General features: G+C 41.1%; 1 protein-coding gene across 2 annotated transcripts in view; it reads left to right on the top strand.

Moving 5' to 3' along the window:
- Positions 1-15,297, top strand: part of mtcl2 (microtubule crosslinking factor 2) — a 55,841-nt gene that overhangs the window by 2,193 nt on the left and 38,351 nt on the right. For both annotated transcript variants that reach the window (XM_028409361.1, XM_028409360.1), the window contains exons 2-4: positions 2,157-2,258; positions 2,352-2,474; positions 11,709-11,858. In XM_028409361.1, the coding sequence (XP_028265162.1) occupies positions 2,157-2,258; positions 2,352-2,474; positions 11,709-11,858 (375 nt within the window). The remainder of the gene's footprint in view (positions 1-2,156; positions 2,259-2,351; positions 2,475-11,708; positions 11,859-15,297) is intronic.

The following is a 15,297-nucleotide window of genomic DNA, read 5'->3' as shown; positions in this document are numbered from 1 at the left end:
CACACAGAGGTCAACCAGTCGAGACTGTGATGTTTTAGTGTAGTGGTTTTTGACTGCTTGTTTACCACCAATCAGGTCGCTGCACAAATGCCTCCCACACACCTTCTTCAAGTGGCTTTAACTCAGCATGAAGTCTAACTATTAATTGAATCATCACTGGAGTCCATGTGTTACACAAGCAGGCAGGCATTTACTTGTGGCCTCATGTTACAGATGTATCACAAAGATTTGGCTTTCTGCATTTAATGTTGAGGAATGTCTGTCCTGTGACTGCAATTTAAGCAAATAGCTGAGCATCTGTGCAGCTTGTATGAAAAACTCTTTTTTTAGCCCAGTCAGTAGTTTCCTTCAGTGTTACAACTAAAAACTCCATGATCTTCTCTGACCTGTTGTGTCTGGCTTTATATTTGAGATGAAATGTAATTGTGGTCATGCCAGTCACTCAAAAGAAAAGAAAAAAACATTATAGATTTTGTATAACTTTATTTGAGCAGGCACAGCAGTGCACATGGTTTTAGCAAAGCTGCTATTTTCCACCTGCAGTCCCTGGACGGCTAGACAGAAATAGAAATATAAGAGAGAAAATGACATACTTACTTAGCATGATCACAAAAACCACAGGTTAACCAGTGAGAGCTAGTGAAGTGTGTGTTTTTGTGTATTTTGTTGGCATTTGTAAGCTTAATGTCTTAGAACATCTCACACAAATACATTAAAACACATTATATAACAGAACAATATAATCATTTTGGTTGAAAAGAAATATATATATATATATATATATATATATATATATATATATATATATAAAACATCATTTCTCACATTAACCCCCTATGGCTCACTAATGTGACAGCTGATTGGTTGGTTTCTTCTCCTGACTGGCTGCTTGCTCACATGACAGAGACCATCTTCCCTGTTGTTCTCTAGTTAGCTGTGAAAAGCAGGTCAGTGGACCACCTCTCTCTCTCTCACACGGTCTCTCGCCACATTAACTTGTGATTCCCTAGTTCCTTGTCCTCACTTTCTCACACCATGCAGTCGTGTTTTTTCTGCCTTCCCGTCTGTGTTTTTTTTGTTTTGTTTTTCATGCTCCGTCCTTTCCTCTTCTCCCGTTTTCAGTCTTTGTTTTTGTGCCTTTTCCTCTCTTCCCTTTCCTTCCATGTTGAATCTCAATCCTCTGTCTTCCTCCTCCCCTCTCTGTCCCATATATGTAGCAGTGGTCAATGCTGCAGCGTATTTTAGCTCCATCAACAAATCTCTTTAACAAGATGCACTCACATTGCATCTTAATCCCACAACACCTCACCTCCTGATCCGCACTAATACCATTTATTCTGTAGGTATAGAGACACGGGCGCACACACCCTGCTCGCTGTCTCGCTCTCATATTCCACTCACAAACACACATCCCTAGAGCTTGTTGTTGCTGGAGCTCTGCAGAAGCTGACCCACATTTTGTACTGTAGTAAATTATAATAAGACTACTACTACTACTGCTACTACGTCCCCCTTTTGCTTACACACTTGCTGAGATTTCTGGCAACACACACTCTCGTTACACAGTGCTGGAAACACACTATCCGGTGACACACCAATTGCTGTCCCATAAAGGCAATGAAGATGTGAGCCAGAGTATTTCCTTCTTCTTTTTTTCTTTTTTTTTGCAGCTGGGTGTGGTTTAATTCAAGAACTGCACCCTTCAATATGATTCAGATGGGTGATGCAATTCATGCTGTCAGGTTGAAATGAATAATTCATCTCTATATGTCTGGAAGAGAGGTATACAAATGTAAATTAATCATGTGTACTGGATGATTGTTTTTAGCCACAGACCAGGAATGTTCTGTATCTTTAGACTCCCTCTCTCAGGTAAAACTAATACCTGACCTTTGACCTCCCTGTGGAGGAAGACAAAAAAGGAAAAAGCAATACAATGTCATATCATATTACTGTGTGCAGCTCTCCTGACCTATTTTGAATCTTACACAGCAGTCCATTGTTAGGACATAATGATGATAATGATAACTAATGATGCTGAGATTGGATGGTGATTACAACAAGGCGTATTTGAATGAATTGTTTCCGATGATCATTTTCATATCATTTTATGCCATCAGTGCACATATAAACTCTCTATCTTCCACTTAATCCAGGATGAGATGGAGGAGTTGAGGTCAGAGATGCTGGAGATGAGGGACATGTACATGGAGGAGGACGTTTACCAGCTGCAGGAGCTGCGACAACAGCTGGAGCAGGTGCGTGTGAAGGATTTACTCGGTCTGCTGCTCTGTCATTTTCTCTGATTGTTTTGCAAACATCATCCGCTCACGCTGCGTCTCCTCCTAAAGGCAAACAAGACCTGCCGCATCCTGCAGTACCGGCTGAGGAAGGCAGAGCGGCGCTCTCTGCGAGTGGCCCAAACAGGGCAAGTGGATGGAGAATTGATACGAACACTGGAGCAAGATGTAAAAGTAAGTGTTCTGACAGCAGGTTGGGAGTGGAATGTGTGTGTGTGTAAATTGATGTTTATGTGCATAGTCTGAAGTATACAAAATGGCGTGTTACGCAGCTACATTCTCCAGTTCAACCCACACAAATGGTTCTTTCCCAGTTGAGCTTAGCTTAGCATTTGCTATTTCCAGTCGCAGTAATTAAGCTGCTTTTATGTGTCATTTAGTCCTTTGTGCCCTAGGCCAATTTCAGTTTAATTTCACTCATTTTGAGGCAATTATCTCGGTCCTTTTAAGTGTTAGCCGTACATGCTGTGCCAGAGCCAGCTCTTGGCATAGGTGCCTAGGGCGCCACCTGCTGGAGGGGTGCTGCTGCAGGTAGAGAGTCTGTGACAACCAGCAGGATTGATTTTGGCCTCGAGCGGTAGCAGGTGGTAAAGGAAAAAAGAAAAAAAGATTATTATGTCTCACGATTACGCTTGAGTAAGAGTGGCGGAGCAGGGCATGAAGAGTGTTGAGGAGTCAACAGCTGCGAAGCTTCAAAACAAGGTTCAAGATGGTCAATACAAACGAATGAGTTAATGATGTTTATTGTCAATACACACCAGGTCAATCTCATAACTCTCATGGCCTAACTTATAAATATTTACATTTACCCTCCGGTAGTAGCATATCTATGCATTATTTAATAACTCTGGCATTTTGTTGAAATAATAATAAAGTACAAAAATGAATGAAAAAATAAATATACAACATAAAATAATATAAATAATATTATTTTGTAGTCTGGGTTCAAAATGCAACTGAATCAGCATTATGCCCTGTTGGCCACAAACAACGTGGTAACATTAAATATTTTCCTGTAAGCCATCCTCTCACCACAATGACTCCTGTACCTTAGTTTTTAGCATGGTCAAGGCTAGCCAGATGTAACATCATCATCAACAAAAATCATCTTATGGCAGTGTTATGTCTCTAACAGTAGATATTTGTTGAAATCGTTTTGTAGAAGAGATTGTCTGGAATCAAAAACACATTAGAAACATCATCATGGGATGCTCTATGACTCAGGAAATGGACAAAATATGACATTCAGTGAATAAGAAAACAGATATTCAACTGGATAGACGCTAAATATCTGTACAGCATTTACACTACTGATAATAAGTAAGCACAACACTGTACTTGTGTAGTGCGTTTGTACATGTACACATGCAGTACAGTATAATGGAAATGATCATTTGTTTGACCACAACATGGGAATTATTGTGGAGGAAAAACATGTTATTTTGTGTGCATTCATGCAAAGTGATATGTAAGACGATCTCTCTGGTTCTAAGGGTTAAACAATAACATAACATAACACCTGACAAAAATGCACAAGAGTTCAACAAGTTCTTTGCTCTTATCAGCAAGCATGAAGAAGTCAGCCTCATTGGTGTGGACATGTCCAGACCTTAATTAAAAAACAGAAGGCGTGCTGTGTTATGTCTCAGCATTGGGAGGATGTCCCTTATGACCCATTTTCTTCACACTGTTAAAGTCATGAGACTGTTGTGTGGTCAGGCATTGGTTAATTTTCTTGTTTAAAACATATGTGGACCGATTGTCACACTAACTTAATCACATTACACACCTTATTAAGACAGCCTAACACAGATACAATATACATACACACATACACAATCAAGCATCCTTGACATTACACACACACACAGTCACTTCAGGAATTCTCGATTACATCGCTGTTGTACACAAACACTCTGGGTAAAGCTTGAGTTCACGCTGACCCTGGGCTGTGGTTACTCTGTCAAATTCACAGTCTTCCTCCAATGTTTTCCATGTGAAGGAGGACACAATGAGGCCTTTATACCCTCTAACGGAGAGAAAGTGTGTGTGTGAGGGTGAGACTTTCCGCCCGCTGCTGCTGTCTGTCTCTCAGCTGCTGTCACCACCATCTTGTTGTTTTGGAAGGAAGGAAGGAGTGAGGGGAAAAAGGATGAGAGTACATCCTGTGTCTGTGATGGGGCGTGTGTTGAGACTCAGAAGGGGAAAAGGGGGTTGGGGACGGGGGTGGGGGGCTGGTCAGTATGTTTTAAAAATTCAAATCAGCCAATCAGAAGCTGAGATAAAACGAAGACAGGAACAGAACCAACGGAGGGAAAGTAGGAATAAGGAGCGGGTGTCATCGCTGAAGTTAAAGAAAAGTGAAAGACAGTACACTGCATCTGTGAACCACATTAGCAGAGATGTAACACAGGAAACTGAAAAAAAATACACACACCGCAGGGAAAGAAACCTGATGTCTAGCTCACAACACATGGCTGATTGTGGCTTCTTGCTGGCAGGGACTCAGACAGCAGGTCAAATTACACCATGCTGATACGTGTGTGTGTGTTGAGCCTTTTCTAAGCTTCTCCTCAACTCTCACAGTCACTGTGTTTATTCTGGTAGGTTCATCATTAGCTTTATAAAAACAGACACTCACTCCTACGCCCATGACTCCACTGGAAAATCACTTTAATGACAGACAAAGACAGTAAAACTGTTTACTCAGCGTAACATCCCTTTGTCCATGACTTACTGTAAGCTTTTTTTTAATGCAGGGTCAGTATCATATAACCACATGCTGCATGCTCAAACAGGTGAAGCCTGGTTTATTGGAATTTACCTGGATGATCATGAGATTCATGAACTCACAAATTCAGGTTTCCAACTCCAATGTTGAGCCCAGTATTGACTAAATAGCTTGTTTGGAAATCAGAAAATGATACTGATCCATCAGGGACTTCAATTTTATGATTCTGTGTTTGCAATCCATGCAACACATAGAGCAACAGCATGGGGCGAGCCTAACAGTCAGCTGTATGGTGGTATTGCACACTTGCAGCAGGTTTAACAGCTACTCACAGCCTCTGCTAAGGAAATGGTATCAGATCAGTATTGACTGATACCTAAAATTTGGATGAGTGCATTCCTATTTTATATGTTTATGAAGAAAAAACTATAGTGTTGTTTATAGGATGCATTCATGCATATGACTACATATGTGTATGTATATATATTCTGAGTAGAGTTTTATGTCCTTAACGCAGGGTACTTACTCACGCTAATGTGCTGGTGTTGAACACAGTCATGGTTGGACTTGACCTTGACTTGCTGAGCTGCTTTGCAAAAGTAATTGGCTTAACTCCTGACGATCTTAAGGTTCCAAATGTGATGAGTCACTCACATGCAAATGCAAACAAATCAGCACGCACACACACTGTTGCTATCCTTATTTTGCCTCTCTGTGTTTCTCTGTGTATCTTCACTGCAACTCCCTTGGGACAAGACTGGAGTTGCAAAATGTAATGTTTGATGGTAAAATCATGAGATCTTTAAAATGAACAACCCCCCCCCCCCCAGCTAAGTGCTAAATTAGTTTTTATATGCTGCTGTCATAAATGCATTTGTCACATGAATATTTTGTGATAAATACACATCTTACAAATCACATGCTCCTGTTTGTGTCATTGACACATCTTCTTTGTGTCTGCTTGCATGTGACTGAGTGTGTGTGTGTGTGTGTGTGTGTGTGTGTCCTCAACCACCAGAACCTCTATGAGATTTTTCTGACATCATATCCTGCCCTACTCACACACTGCTCTCATTCCCACAGGCTACAGACATCTGGACACACACGGACACACACGCACACACACACATCTTCAGAGGAAATAGTTGTTAGGATTCTCATGATGTCAACACAGCGGTACTTCACCTCTGCATATGCATCTAGGGGGTTTGACCACATCAGATCTCTTTCAACTCAGTTTTTGCTCAAAGAAAACCTGAATCAACTCAAATATATATTTTTCTTATCTCATGTGTGTGGAGAAAGAATTTAAATTAAAATATTGGTGCATTTAACAAAATGCATTGTTCTGTTGGAAGTGCAGAACAATGCACGCTGTTTGCTGTCTTAGCAGGTTTCATCCCTGTGCCTTCTATAATGAGAGGGGGTGTTTAGCATAGCTTAGCACTGAGCCTAAAACAGTGGATGTGAGCTCTCCATTCTGGATGTCCAAATAAGGAGAGCCTCTGCCTCTGCAGCAGTTACCATAAACCAAGACAGCAGTATGTTGCTATGTATAATATTTATGCTGCGTGTGGCATCTGTGTACAGTCTGTACTGTAGTAGTGTTGACATACTGTATATGCAGTAATAGACAATGATTTGACGCAGACCATTGTATGTCCAATGTACAGTGTACATCCTTCTGTCTTTCTTTCTAACTACTCCACACTTCCTGTATGGACCTAACACATAAGTTTCTAGTATAGGCTGTACACACACACACACACACACACATCAGATTAGAGGCGGCAAGCAGCAGTATCCGGTACATTAATCTGAACAGGGCCAGCTCCCAGCCTCATCTCCATATGTGGTGTGTGAGTGTGTGTGTGTATGTGAGAGGGAGAGAGAAAACTGAATTTAGATGTCCTGGATGAGCTCCATTTAAATGTTCCTTATGCATCCCCCTCTTACAAACACACACACACTCACACACTCACACACACACTCACATCCCAACCCCCACTGTTGGACCATGTGTCATACACTCTGTAGGAAGTAGTGTTTGCATGTGAGTGTTACACTTTATATCCTCGCTGCTGACAGCAGGAACTGTGGGTTTTTAGTTTGTGTGTCATGTTAATGCTATAGGGAACCTACACTGTGTAATTATTGAGTAGAACCATAGCATGACTCTTGTATTAATTATTTCTCAGGGTTTTTTTGTTGTACTTGACAGCACTTCGGAACACGAAAGTTACCCCCTGTGTTTTAGCTTCAGAACAGGATCATAATACATTGATACACAATAGAGCATTTACATGTAAGATTCTGTTTCTAAAGAAGCTGAAGGATTGCTCTTTGCTGTCAGTTTTAACCTTGAACATGGTGTCCCGTAGACTTTAATAGAAGAGCTTTAGTGAAATAAATAGACACCTGTAAAACCATCGTCCAACAGGGCATGTGTGTGTGTGTCACAATCTGACTGTGCCATGGCCACCACGGTTAATCACAGCCTGTCCAAGTCAATGCATGTGGTCCCACCAGACGTGCCACAGCAGATTTCATGGCAGGAGTACCTTGGCAACAAGGAGCCTAACCCATGATCTGCGATTAAACCTAATCAAGAAGAGAATTGTGATCTAACATGCAAAACCCAGCAACAACGATGATGTCCCAGCAATTTGTAATGCTGGGATCACAATCAACCCATAAACACTAAATTGGCACAGAGTGTTGCTTTAGTTGCTCCGTACTGTCACCCTCAATGCTAAGCTATGACTGCTACTACTGCTGTAATAACACACAGTGTATCTACCGGTACTCTACTGAATAGAAAGATGAATTCATAGTTGGTTTAAATGTTGGCGAGTGATATTGGAGGTGAGATCACACTTTTTCCGACTGCCAAATGACATGCCAGGAATTGTGGGAATTGATCACATTCCATCACCCTCCATCCCTCCTTGTCTCCAAAGATAAATGGATCGCAGCCTGTATACTGGAACAGCTGTCTGTCTCTCTCTCTTTCACACATAATGGATTTATATATAGACTACTTGTGATGTAACCTCCTCTAAGTGGGTATTGAGAGGCCAAAATGTGAGTGAGGTCAACAGCATCAACAACTAGGCTTCTGCCTTAACACGTTCTCATCTTTTAGCCCTGCGGTGTGATGGAAGTATATGCTGATAAATGCTGATGTTTTGATATATATGTGTGTGTATATCTCAGTTTGTGGTTGGTCTGTAAGGGATGACAGCACTCACATAGAAACAACAGTGATGCCTTGATGCAATAGGAGGCTCTGTATGAGGCAATATATTCTTATTCATCCAAGCCTCTGTATAACAGTGTATAATCGGTAACAAAACTGTGTCTTTAGCTGCTGATGTTTTCCAGTAGTTCAGACTGGAAATAGTCAGTACTTGTTGAAATTGAAGTTAATTAAAAAATAATTATAGTTATATTTATATAACTAACCTCTGCAACTGCATTTCCTTGAGCAGCCTGAGATGACTCCAACTTGTCAGTGCTAATAGACATTCATATTAAAATGCTTGAACTTCAGAACGTTTGATGGGTTCTGTGCATATATTCCTTTTCATGAAGTTAGGTATAAAGTTATGCACAATAAAGGGTGCAACCTCTGCTTGTAAGGCAGCCATATTTGCCCATATTTGGATTAACCAGAAGTTAAGTGGACTGCCAAAAATGTCATTTTATGTGTCAGCATTTTAGCAACCACCATCACTGTGTCTGTGAAAGATTTCAAAACAGTCCTTATCTCTCTGTGCAGCTACAAACTGGTTCTGCAAGTCTCTCCTCGGTGATAAACTGATGTGCTCAGCTAACGGCCAAAATCCTATAGAGAGCTGCAGTTTGTAAGCATGTGTCAAGGCTGGCTATGCTGTATATGCATTCTTTTTTTTAGTTTTACTTGGTCATCGCACCCTCACATGAAGCCACACTGATCAACTGAATAAAAACCATAGTAGAAATGATATGATTCTCATTTTACTTGCCAACAGAATGAATGACTAAAGCACTACACAAAGCTAAAATACTCCCACAAGCAAAATGAAAGGAGCAATTTTAAAGAATAACAATGTTAGTGTTATTGGTAGCTTTAGGAAAATACAATATTGTGGTGCTTTCAGCCACATATTAGGCAATATTTCAATATATAAAGCACTGCTAGGCCAGCTTTTGAATCAGGTAAAGGCAAAGAGGAAGTCATATACATGTTTCAGGAGGTACCATTTCTCTGAGATAAGACCGGAGTTTCCCCATGCAGACATTTAACTGTCAGTGTACTGTACTGTGTAAGGTACATCTGTCATAGATGGAGTTTACACACTTGATTATGCAGAAAGCTGAGAACATTGCAGGTTTTGCCTGAAGCACAAAAAACTGTTCCCAAACAATGAGTGTGTAGTAGGAGGAAATGGTTTAAGATGTAGCAAATGTAAAGGACAGAGTGTGGCTGGTGGTTTGGTTCACATGTAAAATATTCAGTGATTATTATAAATGACCATGATTCTTAAACGATAACAGAGAAGTTGTGTAGTTTTTTTGTATATATGACTTATGTTGTCTTTGAATATGTGATCACTATATTAATTGCCCAAAACCTGAGTGAGATTTGATGTGTGTGTGTGTGTGTGTATAAGTGTAAACACACACAGAGGGAGAGCGGGAAAGAGAGAGAGAGAGTTTCCATGGCTGTCATCTCTTCAACAACGTTCCTCCCTGTAGATTTTATCAGAGAGGTTTTACATGCAGCCAGTTGTGTGTGTGTGTGTGTGTGTATTCACCAGGAGGATAAGAGGAGAAACAAAACTCCAGTTGTTGAGTGCAATGAAACACACAGCAGTCTGCAAGGAAAAAAAGAGGTCCTTATTTTGACGAATAACTGCCATTTGTAGAATGAAATGTCTGTTTGCCTTGTGTGAGAAGTGTGTGTGTTTCTGCATGTGTGTGTTTGTGTGTAAATTGTTCATATAAAGAACAGTTACTTTTCTTTCTCCTGATTCAGTATGCGTCGCACTCCAACATATGTACATTATAAACACACACATGTACACACACACACTTCTCACACAGCACAGCAGCACCCTGACTGAATTCTAATTACATCCTATAACTGGGTTTCCACAGCTTCAATGGTGTTGAATTCTTTCACGTTTCCCTTTAACATAATAGAACAAAAGTGCATTTATCAGCAGTCAAAGGCTCACAAAGGGGCACTGAAGAGGACAATATATATGCAAGGATATGCTATTCATGCTGCTGTTGAAGTGCACTGTGTACTTAAATGGGAGAGACATTCAGTTTAAAGTAGTGTATATATTTTAGCTACATATTTACCATTCAGTCATTCAGTTCAACATCACACACTAAAGCTGTTATTTTACAGACTTTATAGTTTGATTTTACTTCCCCCCTCCTCTCTCCCAACCATGAGAAAACAAGTATGTTGCCATGGCAACGTATCAACGTCGACTTAAAATGAGGTTTCATGCGTATCCGCAGGTGACAGGTTGATCGGTTAAAGGAAATCAACCCACTTAGCATGTCTGTGTGTTATCGGGCTAAAGGCAAAGTTACATTCTATTGTACGCGATTGTGCAATCAGAGGATGATAGGATGGATGAAATGAGGAAGAAAATGCAATAGAACAAATGACATAAATGCACAATGAAAGCGACAGAGTACAAGTAGAACTATCAGGAACAAATGACAAGAGGGAAGTGGAAACACACAGTCTACACACACACATTAAGAACATGAATTGGAGCGTGGTGGAACGATTGGTTAGGCAGAGAGTGGGCACTTAACAGAGGAGCATTGTGGCACTCAGCTGCACACTGGCACCGGTTCAAACATACACACAAAGACGCAGACATACAAACACTATTCATACGTAAAGACGCGCACAGTGTGTCCGCACACAATTACAAACTGTGCTCCAGAGAGATGTGGCTGTGGAACACGAATGGCACAAATGTGAATCAAACACAGCTAGCATTGAAAACGCACACATGCACATGACACTTACATACATATAATTACACATATTAAAAGTAGTACCCATGCTATAATTATGTACACTGCATTTACTGAGAAAGAAGTCATCAATTTGTATTTTTTTAATAATAAAAATCATTTAATAATAAAAAATAATTTTTAAAAAAGCTTTTGTTCTCTTGTTGGCTCATTATTGTGGTGTGTATGTATTGTTTCCATGTTTGGACATCCACCTTGAATGAATATGGTAGATTAATGTGAGCTCTCACACCTTTAACCTGTTACAGGAAAGTAAAACACACCATCTGGTCTAAGCAACTTTGGACCCTAACATCGCACACTGTATAATGCAGTGATCTGAGACAGCACTTGACTTTAGTTTGACTGAGAATTTTTAATGAATAGCTGCCCTTCAGGGGTAAAAAAAAATTAGACTTTCATAAGTGTATGATCATGTATAAAAGATGTGTACCTCCCAAACTGATGTTAATTATCTTTTTTTTTAAACTTAGTTTAAAAACTGACTTCTAATCCTCACTAAGGTTAACATTCAGAAAGATGCTGCTGATACGCCATTCACACTCAACTAAAATAACTAGCATGAAAATGGCAGTGTTTACACTGGCAGACGTGTTATTGTTTTTTTTTTATCTCTTCTCTTTTAGGTGGCAAAGGACGTGTCCATCCGTCTTCACAGTCAGCTGGACAGCGTGGAGAAAAAGAGAAGCCGCCTGGAGCAGGAGAACGAGGAGCTGAGGGTCCGACTGCAGGACCTGGAGGTCGCAAAACAGGTCCTGCAGCAGGAGATCGACAAGGTAAGATAAAAAAAATATCCAAAGTGTGTGTTATCAACTTAACCTGATGAGAAACTTCAGTTAAACATTGAGGGTCAGGTGGATCCTTGTTAAGCGAGTTCCCCCCCTTAAAGTAAACAGTGTGTGCTCAGTGTTGAAGCCTCAGGACAGTCCTCTGCTTACACAGACTTCATTTCTGGCACTCTGCGGGCACTCCTTTATTTTATAGCAAGTATAGCCAATAAAAGACTGCAATGAAAAGCAGGAATAGAAAGTGATGTCAAGGCCAGCTCGAGTGAAGGTAAACAAACATCCAGATTTGCTCAGAGAGACGTTTGACCCCTGACCTGAGCTAATAGGATTGAGCAGCAGAAAAGATAAGGATCCATCTTCCCAGCATGTACCATCCTTCTCCTGCTTCTGCTTATTGTGTCTGATGGTCTGATGATCAAGGGCCCCTTGGCTGCGGACCAGGTCAGGGTTGGATGGTTGGCTGGGTTGCTGGCAGCGGATCGGGGGTCTGTCTGCTCTGGTCTGGCTTGACTCTGTGTTCCCTCGATAGAATTGCCGGTTTGCTGTTCGTGGATGGCTGGGAGGGACTTTTGATGTCTGTCATCACCCTGTTCTCTAAAGTTTAGATCACAAAGGCAGCTGCTTTGATGATGAAAAGGTGAAGTAAGCAGACAAAGCACAAGTAAATAAAGGAAAGCTTCCAAGGATCCTAAAAAGTATGGATGCACTAATCCATCATTTTCTTTGTGTATTGGCCAATACCTGATATAGATCCGATACCATTTCCTTTGCCGATATTGCAATTAGCTACCAAGCATGAAATACCTCCAAACAGCTGACGCTTTGGTTCCTTTCATGTTTTTGCTCTGTGTGTTTGTTGTGAGTCACATTTACTGGCATGCTGCTTGTGCTGCTAGTGTGCAAACATAGAAGTGAAAGGAATAGATCGGCCCCATGGGTCAGCACCAAGCTGTCTGTCATTGTCACGTTTCTTTATTTGGTTTCGTCTTGCTCCTTTTCTATTTCCTAAAAATGTGTCTGTGACGTGGCACCCCATCACGGGTTGTTGTTGTAGGTAGATCTTGCAGCTGGCTGGTGTTCCTCCTCCATGTGGGTTTTATTGTTGGGTGCATGCAAAAGCCCCCCAAAATGGCGGCTGTAGGGTAGAAAGAGTTAAGGGTCAAAACCGAGCTGAGGTGCAGCCTTGCTTTATGTGAAAAGGCTCAGCTGCCCGCACCAGGTGAGCTAATGCTGCAACATGTCATGTGTGAAATATTTGAGGCTTGTCTTGCTGTTGTTAATTAAATCAGCGCTTGTGAACTATAGATCTATCTATCTATCTAGACACATTAAAGTCTCACTGTGTGAAAAGTAAATGTTAGTTTCCAGCTGGCATGCCAGTGTGTTGACTGACTGGGGGAGCTGGTTGTGCTGAGTGGAGCTCAGTGACTGGCTAACATGGTTTCGTAATCCGTGTTTGGTCTGCTGTGCAGAGTTATGCGAAGCCTTCAGTGAGTGGAGTTCCTCACATAGCTGATATGATCCAGACATCTGTGTTTGGGAGCGTGCTCGTCCACGCAGGAATGTCTCACCATGCCGTGCAAACAGCAACTAAAAAAACTAAAACTAAAAAAAAACTAAGGAAGGGAGGGGATCTGACTTTTAGAGAGAGAGAGAGAGAGAGAGAGAGAGAGAGGGGTCCGGCTACAAAGACAACAAGGCTTCTTCTCGCAGGTGTAAAGAAGGCTCGTGCATTATTGATCGTGTGCTGGCTGCAGCCAGCAGTCTGCGTTGGTATTGATGTTCTTTGAGAAGCAGAGCAGTGGAACTGTGGACCTTTCACCAGGCTGCTGCAGGCCATCAATGCAACACTGAGACCTGGAGAAGGATTAGTTTCAGCAAACCGTGCAGTCTTTAATGACCGAGCTGCAAAAACCAAACCGATAATCTCAATTAGAACAAATCCCGTATGTGTATCGTCTGATGATGCCTTTAGGTCGCTATGTCGACATGTGATGTGTGGGTTCTCAACATGTCATGCTGTGCCTGGCAATGTTATTGTCTCATATTTTTCTCCATGATCTCCCTGCTGTGAAGGACCAAAACACATAAAGACACACACACACACACAGGTTGAACAGGAAGAAGAAAGATGTTTTCGTTCCTCTTAATCTTCTCTGTCATATCCTCCCCCTTTTCTCCCTCCATCTATTATCACCTTCCCTTCTTTTCTCTCGCTTCCTCCATTCTCTCCTGCTGTTTGCATAGAGACACAGGGGAATGCTGATGCTGGGGTTTCTTTTTCTGTCTCATCCTCTCTTTTTTTAAAATCTCCCCTTCTGTCCATCTCCTCCTCCTCCTCCTCCTCCTCCTCCAGCCTGTCCTCCCTGTCTTCTTCCTTCATACCAAAGCCTTCCTTTCCCCTCCCTTCACCTTTCCCTCTCCCTCCCTCCAAGCATCAATCCATTCCAGCTGTTTGACCTTTGGAGGAGGTGAGGCAAGGTCAGATGTGATAAAGTTGGCTATAGATGGTTAGGGAAAGGATTTTAAAAATCTGTGTTTTAATTTCTGCAGACAAGGACGCCATCGTTTTCATGAGGACATTTATTTCACATTGGCACTGTGCTTCTAGCTTAAATCCTGATGGTTCTTTGTTCTCGGGCTGTAGAATTTGACCAACAAAAAAAAAACCACACTGCCCCAAGGTGACTGAACACAAAGGAGTAACAGAGTACTGCAGGTTGAAAGAAGGAGGAAGAGGAGGAGGAGGAGGAGGAGGGAGGTGAAATAGAGGGATACAAGGCAACGTGGTTGGCTGGCAGAATCACTCCACTGAGAAAAAGAAAAGAAAGAAATTAGGAGGAGACTGTAAGAAAGAATGAAATTATGGACTAAATGACTGGAAGAAGGAGGAGAAAATAGAAGAGGGAGAATGTACCATGTGGGGTCTTGGTAGGAGAGCTGGCAGAGGAGGAGATAACCACCCTAATTGGAAAGAAAATCCTCAGTGACTGGAGGGTGAAGAGAAGAATGCAGCCTGTCATTCAGATTCTTTCTCTCTTCTCCATTGTTTATTTCCTCCTCTTTCTTTCTCTGATTGTTCTGCGTCTTCGGTAGATTTTCTGTACATTTCTCTCTCCACCTGCTCTGCATGTCTTTAAATCCCATATTTCCCTTGAAGGTCATTCCAAAGGTTTTTTTTTTTCTTCTTTCCTTTGTGAGTGTGTGTGGATGTAGTCATTTAGAATTGGATAAGGTCACTGTATGCTTGGGTTTATACACATATAGAAGATTGACTTGAATATTATATATTTCTATTCTTTAATATATTAATATTTATCTTGTATATTTAAAATATTTATTTACATTATATAATTATTTTTTGTTATAATTTTGCAATTTTAAATAATTTTATTTTGATGAAATGATCAAATTATAATAATAATTA

This window comes from Parambassis ranga, chromosome 7, assembly GCF_900634625.1.
Source record: "Parambassis ranga chromosome 7, fParRan2.1, whole genome shotgun sequence".
In the NCBI taxonomy this organism is placed as follows: Eukaryota; Metazoa; Chordata; class Actinopteri; family Ambassidae; genus Parambassis; species Parambassis ranga.
Note: the sequence above shows the minus strand (reverse complement) of the source record. Positions and strands in the feature narration are given on the sequence as shown.